Source organism: Oncorhynchus mykiss, chromosome 22 (assembly GCF_057628025.1).
Source record: "Oncorhynchus mykiss isolate SJ-2025 chromosome 22, ASM5762802v1, whole genome shotgun sequence".
In the NCBI taxonomy this organism is placed as follows: domain Eukaryota; kingdom Metazoa; phylum Chordata; class Actinopteri; order Salmoniformes; family Salmonidae; genus Oncorhynchus; species Oncorhynchus mykiss.
Genome location: NC_143043.1, coordinates 22,361,416 through 22,389,152, shown reverse-complemented (window position 1 = coordinate 22,389,152; position 27,737 = coordinate 22,361,416). Strand labels below are relative to the sequence as shown.

Genomic DNA, 27,737 nt, shown 5'->3' with positions numbered 1-27,737 from the left:
TAGGTCTCTCTAACTACAGAGAGGTACGTCTTTCTCACAGAAAGGCCTCTCAGTAACAGAGCGATAAGTCTGTCTCACTCACAGAGAGTCTTGGGATTGGTTACTTGAAATTGAGAAAAAAAAATCTCAAAATCGCACTGTTTGTTTGACTGTTTGAAAGAGCAAAGCGAGCCACGCGCACTCTACCAAAAATAGGCTACTTACTAACTTAGGTTTGATCACTAGTTTCTCTTTTCATCTGTGGCGCTGCTTTCCTGTGCTAGTCTACAAGTTCTGCGCTATATATGGGCTGCTTAATTAGCCATATTACAGTGGATTCTGAAATTATTCATACCCCTTGACTTATTCCACATTTTATTGTCTTACAGCCTGAATTCAAAACGGATTAGATAGATTTATTTCTCACCCATCTACACACAATACCCCATAATGGCAAAGTGGTAACATGTTTTTATGAATTTTAACAAATGTATTGAAAATTAAATACAGAAATATCTCATTTACATAAGTATTCACTGTAGAAGCATCTTTGGCAGCAATTACAGCTGTGAGTCTTTCTGGGTAAGTCGCTAATATGCTGACCACACCGCCGTGTTGTGAGCGCGAGGGTTGCAAAATAAATGTACGCATACATGTTATTCAATCATTTTATCCAAACTGTTTGCACGCTTCAACGAGCATCTGCGTAGCCAACCCGGATGTTCTAGCCGTGTCTGAATCCTGGCTTAGGAAGGACACCAAAAATCCTGAAATTTCCATCCCTAATTATAACATTATCTGACAAGATAGAACTGCCAAAGGGGGTGGAGTTGCAATCTATTGCAGAGATAGCCTGCAGAGTTCTGTCCTGTCTGTGCCCAAGCAATCCGAGCTTCTTCTTTTAAAAATCCACCTTTCCAGAAACAAGTCTCTCACTGTTGCCACTTGTTATAGACCCCGTTCAGCCCCCAGCTGTGCCCTGGACACCATATGTGAATTGATTGCCACCCCATCTATCTTCAGAGTTCGAACTGTTAGGTGACCTAAACTGGGACTTGCTTAACACCCCGGCCGTCCTAAAATCTAAGCTAGATTCCCTCAATCTCACACAAATTATGAAGGAACCTACCAGGTACAACCCAACATCCGTAACCATGGGCACCCTCATCCAGACCAACTTGCCCTCTAAATACACCTCTGCTGTCTTCATCCAGGATCTCAGTGATCACTGCCTCATTGCCTGCGTGTGTAATGGGTCCGCAGTCAAACGACCACCCCTCATCACTGTCAAACGCTTCCTAAAACACTTCTGCGAGCAGGCCATTCTAATTGACCTGGCCTGGGTATCCTGGAAGGATATTGACCTCATCCCATCAGTAGAGGATGCCTGGTTGCTCTTCAAAAGTGCTTTCCTCTCCATCTTAAATAAGTATGCCCAATTCAAATGTTGAACTAAGAACAGATATAGCCCCCAGACTTGACTGCCCTTGACCAGCACAAAAACATCCTGTGGCGTTCTGCATCAGCATCGAACTAATATACTTAGGAAAGCTAAGGCTAGCTTTTTCAAACAGAAATTTGCTTCCTGTGGCACTAATTCCAAAATGTTTTGGGACACTGTAAAGTCCATGGAGAATAAGAGCACCTCCTCCCAGCTGCCCACTGCACTGAGGATAGGAAACACTGTCACCACTGATAAATCTACGATAATCGAGAATTTCAATAAGCATTTTTCCACGCCTGGCCATGCTTTCCACCTGGCTACCCCTACCCCGGCCAACACCTCAGCACCCCCTGCAGCAACTTTCCAAACCCCCCCACCCCCCCGCTTCTCCTACAGTGAAATCCAAACAGCTGATGTTCCGAAAGAGCTGCAAAATCTGGATCCCTGCAAATCAGCTGGGCTAGACAATCTGGACCCTCTATGCCGAAATTGTTGCAACCCCTATTACCAGCCTATTCAACCTCTCTTTCGTATTATCTGAGATCCCCAAAGATTGACAAGCTGCCGCAGTCATCCCTCTCTTCAAAGTGGGAGACATCTTAGACCCAAATTGTTATAGACCTATATCCATCCTGCCCTGGCTTTCTAAAATCTTCGAAAGCCAAGTTAATGAACAGATCACCAATCCCACTGCACCTTCTCCACTATGCAATCTGGTTTCGGAGCTGGTCATGGGTGCACCTCAGCCACGCTCAAGGTCCTAAACGATACCATAACCGCCATCCATAAAAGACAGTACTGTGCAGCCGTCTTCATTGACTCTGTCGAAAGCATTCTTATTGGCAGACTCAATAGCATTGGCTTCTCAAATGACTGCCTCGCCTGGTTTACTAACTACTTCTCAGATAGAGTTCAGTGTGTCAAATCGGAGAGCCTGTTGTCTGGACATCTGGCAGTCTCTATGGGGTGCCACAGGGTTCAATTCTCGGGCCGACTCTTTTCTCTGTGTATATCAATGATGTCGCTCTTGCTGCAGGTGATTCTCTGATCCACCTCTACGCAGACGACACCATTCTGTATACATCTGGCCCTTCTTTGGACACTGTGCTAACAAACCTCCAAACGAGCTTCAACGACATACAACACTCCTTCCGTAGCCTCCAACTGCTCTTAAATGCTAGTAAAACTAAGTGTATGCTCTTCAACCGATTGCTGCCCGCACCCTTCCACCCGACGAGCATCACTACTCTGGACGGTTCTGACCTAGAATATGTGGACAACTACAAATACGTAGGTGTCTGGTTAGACTGTAAACTCTCCAGAAACACGTTAAGCATCTCCAATCCAAAATTGAATCTAGAATCGGCTTCCTATTTCGCAACAAAGCCTGCTTCACTCATGCCGCCAAACATACCCTCGTAAAACTGACTATCCTACCAATCCTTGACTTGGGCGATGTCATTTACAAAATAGCCCCCAACACTCTACTCAGCAAACTGGATGTAGTCTATCACAGTGTCATCCGTTTTATCACCAAAGCCCCATATATATTAGTCGCAAAACCCACTGGCTCCAGGACATCTATAAGCCTTGGCTAGGTAAAGCCCAGCCTTATATCAGCTCACCGGTCACCATAGCAACACCCACTCGTAGCACGTGCTCCAGCAGGTATAGTCTTACATCTCCCTCTCTAACTTTAAGCATCAGCTGACAGATCAGCTTACCGATCACTGTACCTGCACACAGCCAATCTGTAAATAGCACACCCAACTACCTCATCCCCATATTATTACTTACCTTCTTTCTCTTTTGCACCCCAGTATTTCTACATGCACATCATCATCTACACATATATCACTCCAGTATTAATGCTAAATTATAATTATTTTCATCTCATCTCTCATCTCTATCTCATCTCCTCCCTACTCTTCTACATTTGCACACACTGTACATAAATCTTTTTTTTTTTACATTGTTTTATTTGTTACAGTTATTGACTGTACATTTGTTTATGTGTAACTCTGTGTTGTTTTTGTCGCACTGCTATGCTTTATCTTGGCCATGTCGCAGTTGTAAATGAGAACTTGTTCTCAACTGGCCTACCTGGTTAAATAAAGGTGAAATAGATAAATAAAAATTACAAAATTGTAGTGGAACCACTGCTAGACCAAGAGACACTACTACAGGATGATTCAAAGTACGTAATAAAAACAAAGGTAATTGTGCAATACACACACACACACACACTCCCAAATGCACATCTCACACAAACTACAAAGAAAAGGTGGATACCTTGGCGCTCGCTGCGTTTCTTGCGCCTCCTCTTGAACCTCCTGCGGATGAGGCAGTAGTAGGAGCCCAGGCTCTGAGGGCCAGTGCTGAACAGGGCCATGCTGTTCTGTCCTTCACCGGCTACCACACTGCTCTCCTGCCCTGGAAACGCTCCCTACTGGCCCTCTAGATTCTAGCCATGTGGTGGAACGCTTACTACCCTCAACCTCCCTCTCTCAGTCTCTCTTTTTTTTCTTTCTTGGTTTCTGTCGCCCTCCACCTAGTTGGAGGGAAGCAGATAGAGAGTGTGTGGGAGGGAAGTGGATGTACTCAAAGGAGAGGACTGGTGCGGTTCCTCGGAGAGTTGTAGAACGTCACAAGGAGTTGGTCCTATATTTCTCTCTCTCGCTCTTTCTTTTCCACTCCTTCTCTCCAGGCAGAAGAGGCAGCTAGCTCCCGCCAGCTCGGTGCTTCTATAGCATCTCACTGACACGTCACACTGTCCCTCAACCTATCACAGGCTGCCTCTGGCTCGTTGCCTGGCCTCTACCTGTTCACACACACATTGGACAAAACACATGCGCACTAACACATGTACTGTATGTGCACACACACACACACGCACACACACACAAATCCGGACAGACTTGCGTGCGCACTAGCATGCACACACACGGACAAACATGCATGCTTAAAATGTAGGCTACACACACACACTATCACACACTCAAACACAGTCACACTACTGTAAACACACTCATAAACGACTAACTACAAGTGATCTCATTTCTCAAAACACACACTCATGCAGTAAAACAGCTGAGCCCAAGGTACTTGTCCTGCAATAATAACACACCTTTGAGGTGAAATATCTCACACGTCACGTGATGAGTGTATAAACTCTTAACAGGTTTATACAGGCGTAACTAAATAAGACAAGTCACAATATAGCAGCACAGGGCTCTACCTCCCTCTAGTGGGCATACGCTGTCACTACTCTGCTATTACGTCACTAAAGGCCATCTCAACGACGCGAAATATTAGCAGCGTATAACAGCCGCACAAACGGCACATTCCGAGTTAGAATACAGGAGGACTTACTATAAAGACCATGTACGACACTGTCCTTTAATATGGTTGTACATGAATACGATTTTACCCTTCTGTCTAAAGCCTTACTATTACCCTTCTGTCTAAAGCCTTACTATTACCCTTCTGTCTAAAGCCTTACTATTACCCTTCTGTCTAAAGCCTTACTATTACCCTTCTGTCTAAAGCCTTACTATTACCCTTCTGTCTAAAGCCTTACTATTACCCTTCTGTCTAAAGCCTTACTATTACCCTTCTGTCTAAAGCCTTACTATTACCCTTCTGTCTGAAGCCCTACTATTACCCTTCTGTCTAAAGCCTTACTATTACCCTTCTGTCTAAAGCCTTACTATTACCCTTCTGTCTGAAGCCTTACTATTACCCTTCTGTCTAAAGCCTTACTATTACCCTTCTGTCTAAAGCCTTACTATTACCCTTCTGTCTAAAGCCTTACTATTACCCTTCTGTCTGAAGCCCTACTATTACCCTTCTGTCTGAAGCCTTACTATTACCCTTCTGTCTAAAGCCTTACTATTACCCTTCTGTCTAAAGCCTTACTATTACCCTTCTGTCTGAAGCCTTACTATTACCCTTCTGTCTAAAGCCTTACTATTACCCTTCTGTCTGAAGCCTTACTATTACCCTTCTGTCTAAAGCCTTACTATTACCCTTCTGTCTAAAGCCTTACTATTACCCTTCTGTCTGAAGCCTTACTATTACCCTTCTGTCTAAAGCCTTACTATTACCCTTCTGTCTAAAGCCTTACTATTACCCTTCTGTCTAAAGCCTTACTATTACCCTTCTGTCTGAAGCCTTACTATTACCCTTCTGTCTAAAGCCTTACTATTACCCTTCTGTCTAGGTGGTGGCGTCAAACTCGATCCACGGAGGGCCTCGTGTCTGTTGGTTTTTGCTTTTTCCTTTCAACCAAGACCTAGACCACCAGGCGAGGGGAGTTCCTTACTAATCAGTGACCTTAACTCATCAATCAAGAATGAAGGGAGGAGAGAAATCCTGCAGATACTCGGGCCTCCGTGGAATGAGTTTGACACACGTGGTCTAAACCACACTAACCAGAGTCCACAAAGGAAACTACAAGATGACATGGGCCTTTATCTTGGTGTACAATGCCCCCCAGTGGATGACATTGGTATTGCATGCCCGCCCTCACGGGACACCAGAGGCTTTATGGTGCCGTATGAGTAGGGCTCAGACCAATGACCATATGACCTGACTAGTAAAAACAGTGGGCCCTAAATATGACGGAAACACTGTCAGTGAGGGAGGCTGACAAAGTGGAAGAGAGTGTGTGTGAGAGAGAGAGTGAGTGAGTGAGTGAGTGAGTGAGTGAGTGAGTGAGTGAGGGTATGGAGGGAGGGAGGGTATGGAGAGAGGGTATGGAGGGAGGGAGGGAGGGTATGGAGAGAGGGTATGGAGGGAGGGAGGGAGGGTATGGAGAGAGGGTATGGAGGGAGGGAGGGTATGGAGAGAGGGTATGGAGGGAGGGAGGGTATGGAGGGAGGGTATGGAGGGAGGGTATGGAGGGTATGGAGAGAGGGAGGGAGGGAGGGAGGGAGGGAGGGAGGGAGGGAGGGAGGGAGGGAGGGAGGGAGGGAGGGAGGGAGGGGCGAGAGAGTAATTAGTTAAGACACCTGTTTTCCCTTTGTTGTCCGTTGTGTAGTGCTGGGCGCTCTCTGTGGTTCTTCTTCAGTGGCCTGGGAGAGAAAGGAGAGCACAGGTCAACGTACAGCTACAGTACACGTCATCACACACTGGTACCTGCTGACAGGCAAAACCCTCACAGGAAAACAAGAAGGATGTGAAGCACTAGTAGAATACAATGGCAGCATTTTGTAGAATGAAGAGGTTTTTTGGTAAAGGGGTTATTGGTCAGTCTTTTTATATATTTTTCACAACATGAAGAGTGCCTTGGTCTTTTGTGTTTTTGTTGTCGACAACACACACCCTTGTAGGCTCGCACACACACACACACACACACACACACACACACTTGTGGACATCTCACAAAACAGATAAATTCATCCCAGGACACAGAGCCCATAAGTTTCTGTCCCAGTCATCAATCACCACATCATCACTTCTTCCATCCATCCATCCATCCATCCATCCATCCATCCATCCATCCACCTTTCCTCCCTCCCTCCCTCCCTCCCTCCCTTTCTTCCTTGTGCTCCAGATGTTATAGGCCAGACAGTATTTGACAGCCGGCAGGTTGAGGAAGACACACAACACACCTCGTCACATAGAGCTGACAGCTTGAGAGAAGACACCAAAACACACCTCGTCACATAATGCTGACAGCTTGAGAGAAGACACAAAAACACACCTCGTCACATAGAGATGACAGCTTGAGAGAAGACACAAAAACACACCTCGTCACATAGAGATGACAGCTTGAGAGAAGACACACAACACACTTTGTCACATAGTGCTGACAGCTTGAGAGAAGACACACAACACACTTCGTCACATAGTGCTGACAGCTTGAGAGAAGAAACACAACACACCTCGTCACATAGTGCTGACAGCTTGAGAGAAGACACACAACACACCTCGTCACATAGAGCTGACAGCTTGAGAGAAGACACACAACACACCTCGTCATGTAGAGCTGACAGCTTGAGAGAAGACACACAACACACCTCGTCACATAGAGATGACAGCTTGAGAGAAGACACACAACACACCTCGTCACATAGAGATGACAGCTTGAGAGAAGACACACAACACACCTCGTCACATAGTGCTGACAGCTTGAGAGAAGACACACAACACACCTCGTCACATAGAGCTGACAGCTTGAGAGAAGACACACAACACACCTCGTCACGTAGAGCCGACAGCTTGAGAGAAGACACACAACACACCTCGTCACGTAGAGCCGACAGCTTGAGAGAAGACACACAACACACCTCGTCACGTAGAGCCGACAGCTTGAGAGAAGACACACAACACACCTCGTCACGTAGAGCCGACAGCTTGAGAGAAGACACACAACACACCTCGTCACGTAGAGCCGACAGCTTGAGAGAAGCAGGCTGAAGGTAACAACAGTTAAAATCTGTAATAAAAGTCCACTGGAGTGGATAAAATAAGTTGACATTATGTGCAGAAAAACAGCTTGGACCAGCCAAAGCCATAAAGCTTTAAACTCTCTGATTACGAGAGTGGGGAAAAGATAAGAGTATCAGAGGGAGGAGAGGAAGAGAAGAAAGAGAGGAGGGGAAAATATAAGAGTATCAGAGGGAGGAGAGGAAGAGAAGAAAGAGAGGAGGGGAAAAGATAAGAGTATCAGAGGGAGGAGAGGAAGAGAAGAAAGAGAGGAGGGGAAAAGATAAGAGTATCAGAGGGAGGAGAGGAAGAGGAGAAAGAGAGGAGGGGAAAATATAAGAGTATCAGAGGGAGGAGAGGAAGAGAAGAAAGAGAGGAGGGGAAAATATAAGAGTATCAGAGGGAGGAGAGGAAGAGGAGAAAGAGAGGAGGGGAAATGGAGAGAGGGAGATTGAGGTAGAAGAGAGAAAAAGAGAGATTGATAGAGAAATGAGCAGTGAGTAGGGATGAGCAAGTCCATCTCTTTGACCTGAGGGGTCCTTTGAGGACACCACAGCCGTCGCCATCACTGCCCACTTCAAATTCCCATGGCTGTCTGTGGTACTCTGGCTCAGACCAACAGGCATGCGTTTAGATAGCTCTTCTATAAGACAAGCATGTGCCAGTTGGCGAGAGAGCAAGAGAGAGAGAGAGAGAGAGAGAGAGAGAGACAGAGAGAGAGAGAGAGAGAGAGCGAGAGAGAGAGAGAGAGAGAAATAGAGACAGACTTTCCATCACACTACTGACAGTATATAGGCCAAGCACAACCACAGCTGGCCAAGTCTGACCGCGAACGGTCTTGAGAGCCAAGAGGAGAAGGAAGTGGTCTTGGTTGAGAAACGGTAAGGCGTCTCAGACTCTGAATGAAGCATGACCTTCAGATGGCTCTCCCTGTGGTTGCATAAGAATTATTTATAGAAAAATACAGCCTCTTTTTACAGGCTAACACTAGTCAAAGGCCAAACAACTGTTGTCACAATTTATATTTCTTAAACTCATACGGCATCTGTTTACAGACAGTTAACTGAATAAACGTGGTTGAAATAAAAATGGCCATTGTGGTAGTGGTACCAATTCCTAAAGTCAGAGTCATTTCCCCAAAACCTTTGAACATGTGTTTGGACCAAATTAAAGGCCACAAATAGGCTACAAACAGGACTGTGGTCTAAGCGGGAGTTCCCAGGCGTTATAGTACAAACTTTGTGTATGTAGTCGCATGGCCCTGTTTACAACTGCCAGTGTTAGGAGGGCAAAACTCACATTAAACTTTTAGAGCTATTAGCCATGCTATGGGGCACTTTTCCCAGTTGGACCAATTGTGTGCGCTCCAGCCAAAGGGAGCGATATTGAGTTGGCCTTCAAAATAACTTGGTCTAAATGATGCATGAACTGAAAAGTGAAAGAATAGCTTCATCTTCAATATATGGGCTATGAAAAGGCTGGCCAATATCAAGGAAGTCCACGGTAAGGATCAGCAGTAAGAGCTGAGAATAATTAGTCAACGAACCCATAGTCTAATTCACCAGTAGGGGGCAGCATTGGTCTTCATTACCCAACAACTAAGGTCAAGTTTAATTCATCATGAGTGATGGATATTTCACTGTACTGTAAATACAGTATTGTTTCCCCCGTTATGGTTGAATCTAAACTGGTGTGAAGAAAAAAAAATGTGTCTCCAGTTGAATCCGAATAGAGCGCGAATAGAGCGCGAATAGAGCGCGAATAGAGCGCAGGAAGACTGTGTCATGTGTCATGAGTAGCCTGGCCTACTTAGTGACCAGTCATCCAGCAATGCCGCTTCCAGCAGGGTCAGAGTGGTCAGAGAGGGGTGGGGGGGGATACTTTACAGAGAGAGAGAGGGCTACATAGAGAGAGGTAGGAAGAGTGAGAGAGGTGTGTGAGTCTGGTTCACCATTGTTAGCATCATCATTTAGGACAGGCCACTGAGGCAAGGGAATGGGGAGGCACCACCACCGTGCCACAGGGCTCGGGTCAGGGCACTCCCCCGCTGAGGGTGGAAGGGGAAGAAGAGATGTGGTGGTGGCGGGTACATTATAATTGGGCAAGACCCAAATAAGCCATGCAAAAAACATACTGCCACCCCCGCACAGGACGAGTGACAGGGAGAGGGGGAGAGACGAGAGGGGGAGGCTAGAGACCAAACTTTGAAAATGCTATTGTTTTAGAGTTAGTACATGCAAATGTGTGTTTGAAAAAGAGACAGAGAAAGAAAATGAGAGAGAGAAATAAGATGAGAGAAAGAAGATGAGAAAGAGAAGGAAGATGAGAGAGATAGAAGGAAGGAATATGAAAGAGAGAGAAGGAAGGAATATGAGAGAGAGAAAGAAGATGAGAGAGAAAGAATGAGAGAGAGAAATAATATGAGAGAGAGAGACAGCAAAAAACATATACATGATCAAATACAAATCTTAAAATCAACTATTAAAGACTACCAGAACACACTGGATTCTCCAATTACCTTGAATGAACTACAGGATAAAATAAAAACCCTCCAACCCAAAAAGGCCTGTGGTGTTGATGGTATCCTCAATGAAATGATCAAATATACAGACAACAAAATCAAATTGACTATAAATCAAATCAAATCAAAATCAAATCAAATTTTATTTGTCACATACACATGGTTAGCAGATGTTAATGCGAGTGTAGCGAAATGCTTGTGCTTCTAGTTCCGACAATGCAGTAATAACAAGTAATCTAACTAACAATTCCAAAACTACTGTCTTGTACACAGTTTAAGGGGATAAAGAATATGTACATAAGGATATATGAATGAGTGATGGTACAGAGCAGCATAGGCAAGATACAGTAGATGGTATCGAGTACAGTATATACATATGAGATGAGCATGTAAACAAAGTGGCATAGTTAAAGTGGCTAGTGATACATGTATTACATAAGGATACAGTCGATGATATAGAGTACAGTATATACGTATGCATATGAGATGAATAATGTAGGGTAAGTAACATTATATAAGGTAGCATTGTTTAAAGTGGCTAGTGATATATTTACATCATTTCACATCCTTTCCCATTATTAAAGTGGCTGGAGTTGAGTCAGTGTCAGTGTGTTGGCAGCAGCCACTCAATGTTAGTGGTGGCTGTTTAACAGTCTGATGGCCTTGAGATAGAAGCTGTTTTTCAGTCTCTCGGTCCCAGCTTTGATGCACCTGTACTGACCTCGCCTTCTGGATGATAGCGGGGTGAACAGGCAGTGGCTCGGGTGGTTGATGTCCTTGATGATCTTTATGGCCTTCCTGTGACATCGGGTGGTATAGGTGTCCTGGAGGGCAGGTAGTTTGCCCCCGGTGATGCGTTGTGCAGACCTCACTACCCTCTGGAGAGCCTTACGGTTGAGGGCGGAGCAGTTGCCATACCAGGCGGTGATACAGCCCACCAGGATGCTCTCGATTGTGCATCTGTAGAAGTTTGTGAGTGCTTTTGGTGACAAGCCAAATTTCTTCAGCCTCCTGAGGTTGAAGAGGCGCTGCTGCGCCTTCTTCACAATGCTGTCTGTGTGAGTGGACCAATTCAGTTTGTCTGTGTATGCCGAGGAACTTAAAACTTGCTACCCTCTCCACTACTGTTCCATCGATGTGGATAGGGGGGTGTTCCCTCTGCTGTTTCCTGAAGTCCACAATCATCTCCTTAGTTTTGTTGACGTTGAGTGTGAGGTTATTTTCCTGATACCACACTCCGAGGGCCCTCACCTCCTCCCTGTAGGCCGTCTCGTCGTTGTTGGTAATCAAGCCTACCACTGTTGTGTCGTCCGCAAACTTGATGATTGAGTTGGAGGCGTGCGTGGCCACGCAGTCGTGGGTGAACAGGGAGTACAGGAGAGGGCTCAGAACGCACCCTTGTGGGGCCCCAGTGTTGAGGATCAGCGGGGAGGAGATGTTGTTGCCTACCCTCACCACCTGGGGGCGGCCCGTCAGGAAGTCCAGTACCCAGTTGCACAGGGCAGGGTCGAGACCCAGGGTCTCGAGCTTGATGACGAGCTTGGAGGGTACTATGGTGTTGAATGCCGAGCTGTAGTCGATGAACAGCATTCTCACATAGGTATTCCTCTTGTCCAGATGGGTTAGGGCAGTGTGCAGTGTGGTTGAGATTGCATCGTCTGTGGACCTATTTGGGCGTTAAGCAAATTGGAGTGGGTCTAGGGTGTCAGGTAGGGTGGAGGTGATATGGTCCTTGACTAGTCTCTCAAAGCACTTAGCTCAGTTACCTTAGCTTTCTTGGGAATAGGAACAATGGTGGCCCTCTTGAAGCATGTGGGAACAGCAGACTGGTATAGGGATTGATTGAATATGTCCGTAAACACACCGGCCAGCTGGTCTGCGCATGCTCTGAGGGCGCGGCTGGGGATGCCGTCTGGGCCTGCAGCCTTGCGAGGGTTAACACGTTTAAATGTCTTACTCACCTCGGCTGCAGTGAAGGAGAGACCGCATGTTTTCGTTGCAGGCCGTGTCAGTGGCACTGTATTGTCCTCAAAGCGGGCAAAAAAGTTACAGTGCCTTGCAAAAGTATTCGGCCCCCTTGAACTTTGCGACCTTTTGTCACATTTCAGGCTTCAAACATAAAGATATAAAACTGTATTTTTTTGTGAAGAATCAACAACAAGTGGGACACAATCATGAAGTGGAACGACATTTATTGGATATTTCAAACTTTTTTAATAAATCAAAAACTGAAAAATTGGCCGTGCAAAATTATTCAGCCCCTTTACTTTCAGTGCAGCAAACTCTCTCCAGAAGTTCAGTGAGGATCTCTGAATGATCCAATGTTGACCTAAATGACTAACGATGATAAATACAATCCACCTGTGTGTAATCAAGTCTCCGTATAAATGCACCTGCACTGTGATAGTCTCAGAGGTCCGTTAAAAGCGCAGAGAGCATCATGAAGAACAAGGAACACACCAGGCAGGTCCGAGATACTGTTGTGAAGAAGTTTAAAGCTGGATTTGGATACAAAAAGATTTCCCAAGCTTTAAACATCCCAAGGAGCACTGTGCAAGCGATAATATTGAAATGGAAGGAGTATCAGACCACTGCAAATCTACCAAGACCTGGCCGTCCCTCTAAACTTTCAGCTCATACAAGGAGAAGACTGATCAGAGATGCAGCCAAGAGGCCCATGATCACTCTGGATGAACTGCAGAGATCTACAGCTGAGGTGGGAGACTCTGTCCATAGGACAACAATCAGTCATATATTGCACAAATCTGGCCTTTATGGAAGAGTGGCAAGAAAGCCATTTCTTAAAGATATCCATAAAAAGTGTCGTTTAAAGTTTGCCACAAGCCACCTGGGAGACACACCAAACATGTGGAAGAAGGTGCTCTGGTCAGATGAAACCAAAATTGAACTTTTTGGCAACAATGCAAAACGTTATGTTTGGCGTAAAAGTAACACCCTGAACACACCATCCCCACTGACAAACATGGTGGTGGCAGCATCATGGTTTGGGCCTGCTTTTCTTCAGCAGGGACAGGGAAGATGGTTAAAATTGATGGGAAGATGGATGGAGCCAAATACAGGACCATTCTGGAAGAAAACCTGATGGAGTCTGCAAAAGACCTGAGACTGGGACAGAGATTTGTCTTCCAACAAGACAATGATCCAAAACATAAAGCAAAATCTACAATGGAATGGTTCAAAAATAAACATATCCAGGTGTTAGAATGGCCAAGTCAAAGTCCAGACCTGAATCCAATCGAGAATCTGTGGAAAGAACTGAAAACTGCTGTTCACAAATGCTCTCCATCCAACCTCACTGAGCTCGAGCTGTTTTGCAAGGAGGAATGGGAAAAAAATTCAGTCTCTCGATGTGCAAAACTGATAGAGACATACCCCAAGCGACTTACAGCTGTAATCGCAGCAAAAGGTGGCGCTACAAAGTATTAACTTAAGGGGGCTGAATAATTTTGCACGCCCAATTTTTCAGTTTTTGATTTGTTAAAAAAGTTTGAAATATCCAATAAATGTCGTTCCACTTCATGATTGTGTCCCACTTGTTGTTGATTCTTCACAAAAAAAAGACAGTTTTATATCTTTATGTTTGAAGCCTGAAATGTGGAAAAAGGTCGCAAAGTTCAAGGGGGCCGAATACTTTCGCAAGGCACTGTATTTAGTCTGCCTGGGAGCAGGACATCCTGGTCCGTGACTGGGCTGGATTTCTTCCTGTAGTCCGTGATTGACTGTAGACCCTGCCACATGCCTCTTGTGTCTGAGCCGTTGAATTGAGATTCTACTTTGTCTCTGTACTGACGCTTAGCTTGTTTGATAGCCTTGCGGAGGGAATAGCTGCACTGTTTGTATTCGGTCATGTTACCAGACACCTTGCCCTGATTAAAAGCAGTGGTTCGCGCTTTCAGTTTCACGCGAATGCTGCCATCAATCCACGGTTTCTGGTTAGGGAATGTTTTAATCGTTGCTATGGGAACGACATCTTCAACGCAAGTTCTAATGAACTCGCACACCGAATCAGCGTATTCGTCAATGTTGTTGTCTGACGCAATACGAAACATGTCCCAGTCCACGTGATGGAAGCAGTCTTGGAGTGTGGAGTCAGCTTGGTCGGACCAGCGTTGGACAAACCTCAGCGTGGGAGCCTCTTGTTTTAGTTTCTGTCTGTAGGCAGGGATCAACAAAATGGAGTCGTGGTCAGCTTTTCCTAAAGGGGGGCGGGGCAGGGCCTTATATGCGTCGCGGAAGTTAGAGTAACAATGATCCAAGGTCTTTCCACCCCTGGTTGCGCAATCGATATGCTGATAAAATTTAGGGAGTCTTGTTTTCAGATTAGCCTTGTTAAAATCCCCAGCTACAATGAATGCAGCCTCCGGATAAATGGTTTCCAGTTTGCAAAGAGTCAAATAAAGTTCATTCAGAGCCATCGATGTGTCTGCTTGGGGGGGGATATATACGGCTGTGATTATAATCGAAGAGAATTCTCTTGGTAGATAATGCGGTCTACATTTGATTGTGAGGAATTCTAAATCAGGTGAACAGAAGGATTTGAGTTCCTGTATGTTTCTTTCATCACACCATGTCACGTTAGCCATAAGGCATACGCCCCCGCCCCTCTTCTTACCAGAAAGATGTTTGTTTCTGTCTGCGCGATGCGTGGAGAAACCCGTTGGCTGCACCGCCTCGGATAGCGTCTCTCCAGTGAGCCACGTTTCCGTGAAGCAAAGAACGTTACAGTCTCTGATGTCCCTCTGGAATGCTACCCTTGCTCGGATTTCATCAACCTTGTTGTCAAGAGACTGGACATTGGCAAGAAGAATGCTAGGGAGTGGTGGACGGTGTGCCCGTCTCCGGAGTCTGACCAGAAGACCGCCTCGTTTCCCTCTTTTTCGGAGTCGTTTTTTTGGGTCGCTGCATGGGATCCGCTCCGTTGTCCTGTTTGTAAGGCAGAACACAGGATCCGCGTCGCGAAAAACATATTCTTGGTCGTACTGATGGTGAGTTGACGCTGATCTTATATTCAGTAGTTCTTCTCGACTGTATGTAATGAAACCTAAGCTGACCTGGGGTACTAATGTAAGAAATAACATGTCAAAAAACAAAAAACTGCATAGTTTCCTAGGAACGCGAAGCGGCCATCTCATCCTTAGCTCTGGCATCTTCTCCAATATTTGGAACCAAGGACTGATCACCCCAATCCACAAAAGTGGAGACAAAGACAAATTTGACCCCGATAACTACCGTGGGAAATGCATCAACAGCAACCTTGGGAAAATCCTCTACGTTATCATGTACAAGCAGACTTGTACATTTCCTCAGTGAAAACAATGTACTGAGCAAATGTCAAATTGGCTTTTTTTACCAAATTATCGTACAACAGACCACGTATTCACCCTGCCCACCCTAATTGACAAACAAACAAACCAAAACAAAGGCAAAGTCTTCTCATGCTTTGTTGATTTAAAAAAATCCTTTGATACAATTTGGCACGAGGGCCTGCAAAACAAATTGATGGAAAGTGGTGTTGGGGGAAAAACATACAACATTAGAAAATCCATGTACACAAACAACAAGTGTGCGGTTAAAATAGGCAAAAAACACACATTTATTCCTACAGGGCCGTGGGATGAGACAGGGATGCAGCTTAAGCTCCACCTTCTTCAACATATATATATCAAAGAATTGGCGAGGGCACTAGAACTGTCTGCAGCACCCGACCTCACCCTATTAGAATCTGAAGTCAAATGTCTACTGTTTGCTGATGCTCTGGTTCTTCTGTCACCAACCAAGGAGGGCCTACAGCAGCACCTAGATCTTCTGCACAGATCATGTCAGACCTGTGCCCTGACAGTAAATCTCAGTAAGACCAAAAATAATGGTGTTTCAAAAAAGGTCCAGTTGCCAGGACCACAAATACAAATTCCATCTAGACACCGTTGCCCTAGAGCACACAAAAAACGACATACCTTCAGCGCCACAGGTAACTTCCACAAAGCTGTGAACGATCTGAGAGACAAGGCAAGAAGGAACTTCTACGCCATCAAAAGGAACATAACATTTGAAACACCAATTAGGATCTGGTTAAAAATACTTGAATCACCAACCAAGAATTCACAAAATGGGACAAACACCAAATTGAGACTCGGCATGCAGAATTCCCGCAAAAATATCCCCTGTGTACAACGTAAAACACAAAATAATGCATGCAGAGCAGAATTAGGCCGATACTCGCTAATGATCAAAATCCAAAAAAGAGCCGTTAAATTCTACAACCACCTAAACGGAAGCAATTCCCAAACCATAACAAAGCCATCACCTCCAGAGAGATAACCCAGGAGAAGAGTCCCCTAAGCAAGTTGGTCTTGGGGCTCTGTTCACAAACACAAACACACCCCACAGAGTCCCAGGACAGCAACACAATTAGACCCAACCAAATCGTGAGAAAAAAAAAAGATAACTACTTGACACATTGGAAAGAATTAACAAAAAAACAGAGCAAAGTAGAATGCTATTTTAAACAGAGAGTACACAGTGGCAGAATACCTGACCACTGTGACTGACCCAAACTTAAGGAAAGCTTTGACTGTGTACAGACTCAGTGAGCATAGCCTTGCTATTGAGAAAGGCTGCAGTAGGCAGACCTGGCTTTCAAGAGAAGACAGGCTATGTGCACACTGCCCACACAATGAGGTGAAAACTGAGCTGCACTTCCTAATCTCCTGCCAAATGTATGACCATATTAGAGACACATATTTCCCTCAGATTACACAGATCCACAAAGAATTCGAAAACAAACCCGATTGTGATAAACTCCCATCTACTGGGTGAAATACCACAGTGTGCCATCACAGCAGCAATATGTGTGACCTGTTGCCACAAGAAAAGGGCAACCTGTGAAGAACAAACACCAATTTAAATACAACCCATATTTATGTTTATTTATTTTCCCTTTTGTACTTGAACCATTTGCACATTGTTAGAACACTGTATATATACATATGACATTTGACATGTCTTTATTGTTTTGGAAATTCTGTGAGAATAATGTTTACTGTTCATTTTTATTGTTTATTTCACTTGTGTATATTATCTACTTCACTTGCTTTGGCAATGTTAACATATGTTTCCCATGCCAATAAATCCCCTTGAATTGAATTGAGAGAGAGAAGATGAGTGAGAGAGAAGGAAGATGAGAGAGAAAGAAATAAGACAAGAAAGAAATAAGATGAGAGAAAGAGAAAAAAAGAGTCAGAGAGAAAGTGAGAGACAAGAGTCAGAAGGAGGGGAGAGGTAAGACAGAAACAGAGTTAAGGAGAGAGAGCGAGAGACAGAGCAAGAGAGAGAGAGAGAGAGAGAGAGCGAGAGCGAGAGCGAGAGAGAGAGAAAGAGAGAAAAAGTCAGAGAGAAAGTGAGAGACGAGGCAGAAAGAGAGAGAGAGAGAAAGAGAGAGAGAGAGCAAGAGAGAGAAAGAGAGAGAGAGAGAGAGAGAGAGAGAGAGAGAGAGAGAGAGAGAGAGGAAAAGAGTCAGAGAGAAAGTGAGAGACAAGAGACAGAAAGAGGAGAAAGGTAAGACAGAAACAGAGTTAAGGAGAGAGAAAGAGAGAGAGAGAGGGAGAGAGAGAGAAAGAGAGAGAGAGAGGGGAAGAGACTGCGTGACTGTGTAAGCAGTAGAGTTCAACCTCCCAGCCCAGTCAGTCCTCACTCGGCAGACAATTAGGCTACAGGCGCCACATTAGAGCAAACATGCATGAAGAGGGTCCTGACAAGCCCTCTCCTAGAGGTGGCTGGGCTTTTGCCGGTTCGAAAAAGGTCTGGCAGAACTTTGCCAAGCACTTCTTCACAATAATAATTTTTGTTATAAATCCTCTGTTTGTTCTCACCTATCGTCATCGGGGCAGCAGTACCCTGCTAGTGGTTAGAGCGTTGGACTAGTGACCGAAAGGTTGCAAGTTCGAATCCCCGAGCTGACAAGTTACAAATCTGTCATTCTGTCCCTGAATAGGCAGTTAACCCACTGTTCCTAGGCTGTCATTGAAAATAAGAATTTGTTCTTAACTGACTTGCCTAGTTAAATAAAGGTAAAATAAATAATCCCTCATTGGTGATAGTCTGTCGGAGGTGGTTCTCCCTCCTTCTGAGCATTGTGCTGAAAAATAGTTCATTTGAAACATTTTATAAATTTATCCTCATGTTCCCACACACGTGTGTGTGTGGTTTGGTTTTACTATCCTTGTGGGAACATGAACACCAGACAAGGATAGTAAAAACTAGGAAAATTGTGGGGACATTTCACCCTGGCCCCACAAGGAAAACATTTTTTTTTTTTAGGCTTAGGGGTTAGGGTTGCAATTAGGGTTAGGAGTTAGGATTAGGTTTAAGGTTTTGGGGTTTAGGGAAAATTGGATTTTGAATGGGAATCAATTGTGTGGACCCCTCAAGGATAGTTAAAAAAACGTGTGTGTGTAAGTAACCCATCTTTTGTGGATGTTTCTCCTGTTCTGATGTGTACATGTATACCTGTCCAGAAGGGGGCAGCATTGTCCTTATACTAAGCACACAGGCCTGGAGTCAATGTACCTCTGTAAAGAATCCAACTGTGTGTGTGTGTGTGTGTGTGTGTGTGTGTGTGTGTGTGTGTGTGTGTGTACACCCATAATATGTGCGTGCCTGTGTACATCTTCCTGCATCTTTTCTTCCATCACATCCTTAAACACTGAAATCCAGTTCAAGTAGACTCACACAAAGCCATGGATGTAGACTTGCTCTCTCACTACATGTCCAACAGCAGCGGCACATCGGATATTAAAAGTTATCTGGAGGCTCTTCTCTTCTCTTCTTTCCTCCGTAGCGCGACCACCCTGCACCCGCGGGCCATGGGCTAGCGCTTGACGCTAGTGCTGCCCAACGCAGTGCGAGTGCCCGAGCTCGAAATATTTAAAACACCGCAGAGAGGTGAGAGGGAACGAGTACACACAGTGTCTTTCAGTAGAGAGAGAGTGGGAGAGGGAGTTCTCAGTGCAAACACCCACACATGAGCATGTAGGGCGCACACATACACCTCATTTGAACTCTTTAAAATCCTGGGCAAATTCAGCACATAGCAATATCCTCCATCAGCAGTCTTAAATGACCTGTATACTGGCGGTGAGAGTGGGACAATGAATTGAACTGTTTTATTCAAGTCTATATGGTTGATCCTAAAAACGGTTTATCTGCCAGGGAACATGAAAAACAAATACATTGCACCAGATGTAGCTACAAATGCATATCTGCAGTCCCCATCTGTCATTGGCTAGCAAAACAGTGCTGTGCTACTATTATATACAAACGATTGGGTGCGGACTGCGGAGTGATACCAATGATGTACTGTATATACCAGGGGTGTCAAACTCAAATACCCAGTGGGCCAAAATGTAAAACCTGAACAAAGTCACGGGCCAACATTGAACAAATTAACCTTTTAATATGGACCCAAACAAGTTTTGCTTTAACATTGAATATGGAACAAGCATCGCTTATTACCATACAATATATAATTTAATAGTGGAGACATGCAAAATCGAATTTCAAATTAAAAAACACATCAATGGCATTAATTTATTAAATAAATAAAATTTAAATAAAAATTGTATGCCTCTTTTCTATTTGCAGCCTTCTGATTTAAATACCAAAATAAACTTTTTCCACTGGCTAATAATTTTACAAATAAAATGATAATAAATCAATCAACCATTCAAGCCCATGCCTTGTAGCAAGAAAAAGTGCATAAAGAAAACGTTAATTATTGCACACTGGTCTAATCTGATGTGCCCAAGCCAGATACCTGGCATCTCTTCTTGGATGCTAGTTCATCAATGTCTGGGCTCAAGCTCTGAGCTGAAGAAATCCTCAGTATCGAGCGAAGATGTTCATCAGTCAGACGTCTCCTGTGAGTTGTTTTGGTCATCTTCATCGAGGAGAAAAGTTGCTCGCATAGATAAGTGCTGCCGAACATGGAGAGCATCTGAGGAGCTGAGGCATTGTGTCAGGGATGAACCGTGGAAACTGTGCGGCGCCCACAGCATCATACTTTGACTTCAGCGTGTCGTTGCACTGGAGTTCAATCAGCTCCATTTGGATGTTGGTTGGTGCATTTTCCACATCAACTGTGAAGGGATTACTAAGCAGTTCAAACTTGCATTTCTGGGCATCGAAGTCGGCAAATCGCCGGCTAAACTCAGCGGCGAGAACACTGAGTTTTTCAGCAAACTGTGCGCATGGGAACACGGCGGTAGAGATCTGCGCTTTTATGGATTGGCAGCAGGGAAAATGGCAAGGGTTTCCTTGCAGCATCTGATTCTCCCACAGGCACAGTTTAGTTTTGAAGGCCCTCACTGCAGCGTACATGTCTGTGATGATGCGCCCCCGCCCCTGAAGCTGCAGGTTCAGCGCATCGAGATGGCTCGAGATGTTACAGAGAAAGGCCAGCTCACACAGGAACTTTTGCTCCCGGAGCTCTGCTGTATCCTTCCCTTTGGTTTCCAGGAATTGACATATTTCCTCACGCAGCTCGAAACATCTGTTCAGTACTTTTCCTCTGCTTAGCCATCTCACCTCTGTGTGATACGGCACGTCTGCGTATTCCGAACCACACTCCTCCAGAAAAGATTTAAACTGGCGGTGATTTAGACCTTTGGCTCTTATAAAGTTAACTACCTGTGTTACTGTGGTCATAACATGTTCCATCTTTAGGGCTTTGGCACACAGTGCTTCCTGATGTATGATGCAGTGGTAAACAGTTAGCTCACCTGCACAGTTCTCTTCCCGCATCTTCTCCCGAACCATGCCCACCAGTCCACTCTTTTTACCGCACATCGCTGGCGCACCATCTGTCGTTAATCCAACGAGTTTATCCCACGGCAGCTTTATTTCAGTTACACATTTGGAAACCTCCTCAAAGATTTCCTTTCCTGTGGTTGTGCCATGCATTGATTTGAATCCTAATAGCTCCTCCGTAACACACAGATTTGAGTCCACTCCACGGATGAAGACTGACAGCTGAGCAGTATCAGATGCGTCGCAGCTCTCATCCACAGCGAGGGAGAACGCAACAAAATCTTTTCCCTTTTCCATCAGCTGGTCATACAGATTGGTGGCAAGATCACATGTGCGATCAGCTACTGTGTTCCTGCTCAGGCTCACGTTTGAAAATGCTTGTTTTTTTCTCTGGGCATACGAGGTCACAAACCTTCATCATGCACTTTTTCATGAACTCTCCCTCATTAAAGGGCCGGGCTGATTTTGCGAACTCTGCTGCCACTATATAACTAGCCTTTACAGCAGCCTCGCTTTGTGATGTGGCTTTTTTAAACATATTCTGTTGTGAAACCAAACTTCTTTTCATCTCCTCTACTTTCTGGCTCCTTTGAGTCATGTCCAGGTCCTTGTATTTGTCATGGTGTTTCGTTTCATAGTGTCGTCTAATGTTGTACTCCTTACTTACAGCCACGTTGACTCCACAAACAAGACAAACAGGTTTGTCTTTTACATATGTAAACAGATATTCTGCCTCCCACTTGTCCAGAAAGCTCCTGTTTTCGGCCTTTCTTTTCGCCATTTTTGGGAAGGGTTAGCTCGCTGACAGTTGTAGCGTCTATGTTGCTATGACTACTGTCACAGAGGAGAGAGCGTTTCTGGGTCCTGTCCTGATTGGCGCGCGAAAACAGCAGAGCATTATGGGATTCGTAGTATTAGTGGTGAATGCGCTGTATAATACCGGCGGGCCAGCTCTAGTAGTAATTTGGTATTGTCTCGCGGGCCAAATATAATTACCCCGCGGGCCAAATTTGGCCCACGGGCCAGAGTTTGACACCCATGGTATATACGCTGAAATGAATATTCAAGGTTCTGAATGTATATGAATACGTATGTCTATGGATGGCGGTAGCACGGCGTCCTGTGATCAGCGCACACTCCTGTTGATTAGGGATGGTCTTTTCGGATATTCCATTATCTGAACAAATGTTATTAGTATTCGATTATTTGGGAGAGTACTCATTTTTTTTAGGGAACAAAACGGCCTGTTTTTTTTTTAAGGCTTTTGTCTAAAATGAAATCAAATGATCTACGTGACATTGCTACATAGCCTACAAGGATAGACCAACACAATGTTCTTTTTTAAAGTGCACCCCATAAAAAGACACACCGGTAGCCTACACACGGTTCACTAGTGTAGCTTGTTATTGCCGGCCAATCAAAGCGGCGCTACAGTCAAAGTCTCCGTGTGTAGCCAGCTACCTGGCTATCTTAGCTGGCTACTGTCGCTAGCTGGCTACTGTCGCTAGCTGGCTACTGTCGCTAGCTGGCTACTGTCGCTAGCTGGCTACTGTCGCTAGCTGGCTATCTTAGCTGGCTACTGTCGCTAGCTGGCTATCTTAGCTGGCTACTGTCGCTAGCTGGCTATCTTAGCTGGCTACTGTCGCTAGCTAGCTATCTTAGCTGGCTACTGTCGCTAGCTGGCTATCTTAGCTGGCTACTGTCGCTAGCTAGCTACTTTACACCGATTTGACGCAGTGAATAAGACAGGTACTACCAGATGATATGGTAGATAACCTAAGGCAGCAACAAACTTGCGCGAGTCGGTTTGGCTACTCTCTCTCTCTCTCTCTGTGCCACACACAGACTTTCAGAGCAGAGCGCAGCGCACCAGCGCTCTCTCGAGTCTCTATTTGCAGAATGAAGGTTCCGCCGTCCAATCTGCAGCAACTGTGTGATGATATTCACGTCAGCATGGGCCAACATCCCTGTGGAATGTTTCCAACACCTTATAGAATGCCCCGAAGAATTCAGGCTGTTCCGGAGGCAAAGGGGGCCCGACCCGGGACTAGCTATACCTAATACCTAATACCTAGTATACCTAATAAACTAGCCGGTGTATATATTCATATTCCGGACTCTGACATTGCTCGTTATGATATTTCTTAATTTCTTTCTTTTCATTTCTTTGGAGTAGTGTGTATTGTTTTGTATTGTCAGGTATTACTGCACTGTCGGAGCTAGAAACATAAGCATTTTGCTGCCCCTTGCGATAACATCTGCAAAATATGTGTACGTGACCAATAACAATAGATTTCACTTCTTGGTCTGTCCTTGCGCTCAGCCCACCCTCCTAGCAGGCCCATACGGGAGCCAGCAGCCCGGTGTGAGGTGGGGTGGCACTGGGAGGAGTCCTCGTCCTTCTGCTCTGCTCTGCTGCCACGGCCTTTGAGGCTGTGCCCGCTGCTCCAGGGCAACACAACAGAACAATAGCCGCCTCCATCTGTCTACCCTCTGGTGACACACACACACACACACCACAACACACAGGACCCAGACGGCTCTGGCAGACACACCAATAAGGAGAGAAGGGAAGGGGACTCCTCCCAGTGCCAACATCAGGAGCCACTGGGACTGCCTCCACTGGGGAAGAGGGGTGTCAGAAGGTCGAATCTGGACTAGCAAAGACGTGGCTTTTACAATAAATCAGTGAGAACAACACTAGCCAAGCTTTGATATAGCACAGTTAGATTTAGCTAAATCTGTTCGGCACAGGGGAGACCAGTGCAGAGTAGGAGAATGAAAGTAGCCCACAGTAGAACTAAGTCAGCACTTCTTCTCTTTAACAATATTCCCACCAGCTTTGGAATAGTCCCTTCCACCTGTGTCGTCGTTAGGAGCTCTCCTTGTCCTGCCTTAATGAATGGGGAGCACAGAAAGAGATATGATACTGGGATGAAGTGAGACACAAAGAGCAGTACACTGGCCACATTTCTATCAGCTGAATGTTTCACATGGCTGAACGCACCCCTGGTTACCCAGGCGGTAACCACTTCTGGAGTGTCTGATTGAAAGTCAAGGGGAGGGGGGAAAAAATGGGAACCGCTGACTGAGGATTGGAGATGTGCACCTCTGACCCCGGCCTAGTGTTAGCACCTGGGTTGGGGTCAATGCCATTTCAATTCAGTTGTTTGGAGGAAAATTGCAATTAGAATTGGAATTGACCCCCACCAACTATGATTAGCACCCAGCTGGAAAGCTGCACAGGGGAGACAATTTGTATTTCCCCCAAAAATATCCAGATTATTTGCTTGGGCTCACCTGCTGGGGTGGCAGATGTGTGTGTTTTGTGTTTTGGGTGGCGCCCCCTATCCTCTCCCCTGGCACTGCTGGATCTACCTGGGTCAGGCATCTGGCGAGATGCCAGGGCAAGGCACTGTGGTGGGAAGTTGTGCATCACAGCTGGAATGCCCACCATGCCCCAACACAAACAAACCCCTGGAGCCACCAGGTGCCAGCACCCGGAGCAGGCACACCGGCAGTGCAACCTGTTCCGATCAGGATGGTTATGAGGGTCGTGTGCGTGCGTGCGTAACGTGCGCGTGTGTGTGTGTGCGTGGCGGTTGTGAGTGTGCGCGCATGCAGTTGTGAATTTGAAAACGCATTAAACCATTTCACCTCAACTTTGTCAAAACGACTGTTCTATGATCCCTGTCCCAAACATCAACCAATAGAAATACATAACAATACTACTCAGCATCAACTGTCATACAGTACGAGAAAAGAGCAATTGAACTTCCACAGAGACAGACAGTAGTGGTTACAAAATCATGCCTATTGATTAATCTGGCCTTTTCAATCCCAGACCGTCGGTGCAGGGTGAAGTTGCTCCTAGAAGCCGATCCTGGATCAGTTTGACATTTTCTCCACTAATGGTTAAAGTTAGGATTGAGCCTAGATCTGTACTTAGAGGAAACTTCACCCTGGAGCCCAGCCCCTTCAAACCTCCCATATATACCCAGGGTAACAATACAAATCCTAGTTCTTGCAGGAGCTTGTGTTACGTTACATCAACTGTGTTTTGAAAGTAGGCCACCGCTGTGTGTTTGTGTGTGTGTGTGTGTGTGTGTTTGTGTGTGTCAGAAAAAGAAGAGTAGAAAGACTAAAATGAGGGCATAGAATTGGTTTACAAGGCAGGTGAAAGTAATCTGTGACTGAAGCCTGACTCAGTCAAGCTTGACGTTTGAGCACTGTCAAATCCTTTCAAATACACAAATGCGCAGACAAACACGCACGCACGCACACACGCACACGCACACGCAAACACACACAGTGATGTGACTATTCAGCCAGCAAAAACCTCCAACAAGAGCCATCCAGAGCAGCGATCAGAGGCTTTGAAAAGGCCATCCAGCATCAGTGATTAAGGTAATGGCAAGCTATAACACTGTCTCATTCACAGGACATACAGTAGGTTTCAGTCTGAGCAGCTTCTGAAGTACCAGATCGTAAGTCCATAAACCGTAGCAATGCGGGTCTAGGCTTAAAGCTTTCCATTCTGCCATGTCTCCAATCTCTCTCTCTCTCTCTTTCTTTTTCTCTCTCCACCCGCACACACAGTGCCAACCCAAACACGGCGTTTCCGTTTGGCAGGTGTGTGATTCTTTGAGTGATGGGTGCTGGAGTAAAAAAGGGTCTCGCGGTGAAATGAAGGAGAGGTTGTGAATCTCCGTCTGCCTTTCTTCCTCTCTCCATAGTTCACTTCTAAGGATCGCTCTGCTGTTCGCACGCACGCACACACACACACACGTGGATGCTTGGCCGTTGCGTTGGGTCCATCATCTGGCTCACCTGGCCTAGGGGCTGGGCTGCTATGGGCCAGTGAGCAAAGCCATCTGTCTATCTGCACGTGTCTTTGTATGCATTATGTTGGGTTGACCTGCCTGTACGCTTGTCTCTCTTTCTGGCTGGCTGTCTTTAGGCCTCCCTGCTTTCCTTCTGTCTCTGTGTGTCTTTTAGCGTCTGTATGTGTGTGTGTGTGTGTGTGTGTGTGTGTGTGTACAAACACCACCTCTCACTGTAAGCTCCCACTCACCCCCAGCCCTGAGTGAATACATAACTCCCTGCACTCATCCTGTTAGTTTTTACTTTTTTAATCTCTCTCTCTCTTTCTCCTTCTAAAATATTTATAACTGTTGTGCTGCACAGGCAAGAAAAAGGCTTTTCTTTTATAATATTTTTTTGGTGCTAAGCCAATCAAATGGCTTGGATCTGTTCTGCGAAGCCGGGTGCAATCCTATTCTGTCATCTCATTCCTCTCCCCCCAAAAATAAACACTTATATAACAACAATATGATTACCAACGTGCCTCTGCTAAGGAAAATAGGCTTTGCAACAGTACCGTTTTAGCATTGGCCAGCGCTAGAGGATATAATGGAGAAATGACTCACTGTGTTTTGATAGAGAGCCCAGACAAGAGCAGGGGCCACTAATTCACAGTAGCATGGACACACCGACACTGAATGTTTAAAAAGCCATTGTATCTCCACGAATGTCTCGTTCAAGGTGACCAGTGGAAGACCGAAAGAGAGAGAGAGAGATAAAAGGAAAGAAAAGGAGAAAAACGAGAGAAACAAATTCTAGGAAAAAAGAAAATCTTACTCAAATCACCAAGTAGGATGAGGTTACCTCTAGGGACTGCTCTAAGGTCAGTTTTACATTCTCTGGGGGGGGGGGGGGGGGGGGGGGGGGGGGCGGGCAGGAGCCCCAGTTGGCAGACGACACAATAGTGGTAGGCCTGATTACCATCAATAACGAGCCAACAGGGAGGAGGTTGGGGCCCTGGGAAAATAACCTCTCACTCAACATCAACAAAACGAGCTGATCGTGGATTCAGGAAACAGCAGAGGGAGCACGCCCCATCCACATTGAAGTGGAGAAGGTAGAAAGTTCCTCAGAGTACACATCACTGACGGTCTGAAATGGTCCACCCACACAGACAGTGTGGTGAAGAAGGTGTAATTACGCCTTGTCAACCTCAGGAGGCTGAGGAAATTTGGCTTGGCCCCTAAAACCCTCACAAACTTTTACAGATGCACAATTGAGAGCATCCTGTCGGGCTGTATCACCGCCTGGTATGGCAACTGCACCGCCCGCAACCACAAGGCTCTCCAGAGGGTGGCGAGATCTGCCCAACGCATCACCGGGGGAAAACTACCTGCCCTCCAGGACACCTACAGCACCCAATGTCACAAGAAGGCCAAAAAGATCATCAAGGACATCAACCACCCAAGCCACTGCCTGTTCACCCCGCTATCATCCAGAAGGTGAAGTCAGTACAGGTGCATCAAAGCTGGAATCGAGACACTGAAAACAGCTTCTATCTCAAGGCCATCAGACTGTTAAATAGCCATCACTAGCCGGCTACCACCCGGTTACGCAACCCTGCACCTTAGAGGCTGCTGCCCTATACACATAGACTTGGAATCCCTGGCCACCTTAATAATGGAACAGTAGTCACTTTAATAATGTTTACATACTGCTTTACTCATCTCATAT

The 27,737-nt window shown here is 45.6% G+C and overlaps 1 protein-coding gene across 5 annotated transcripts in view; it reads right to left on the bottom strand.

The window, feature by feature from the left end:
• adarb1b (adenosine deaminase RNA specific B1b) overlaps positions 1–27,737 on the bottom strand; it is a 174,658-nt gene that overhangs the window by 45,246 nt on the left and 101,675 nt on the right. For 2 of the 5 annotated variants that reach the window (XM_090215726.1, XM_090215728.1), the window contains exons 1-2: positions 7,627–7,737; positions 6,436–6,498 (exon numbers count right to left, since the gene is read on the bottom strand). Coding sequence is in view for 1 of the 5 variants with exons in the window: in XM_021579245.3 (XP_021434920.3) it covers positions 3,716–3,815 (100 nt within the window). In the remaining 4 variants the exon portion in view is untranslated. Of the gene's footprint in view, positions 1–3,715; positions 3,934–6,435; positions 6,499–7,626; positions 7,738–27,737 lie in introns of those variants that run through there. The other 3 variants (XM_090215727.1, XM_036958943.2, XM_021579245.3) reach the window with 2 other exon arrangements.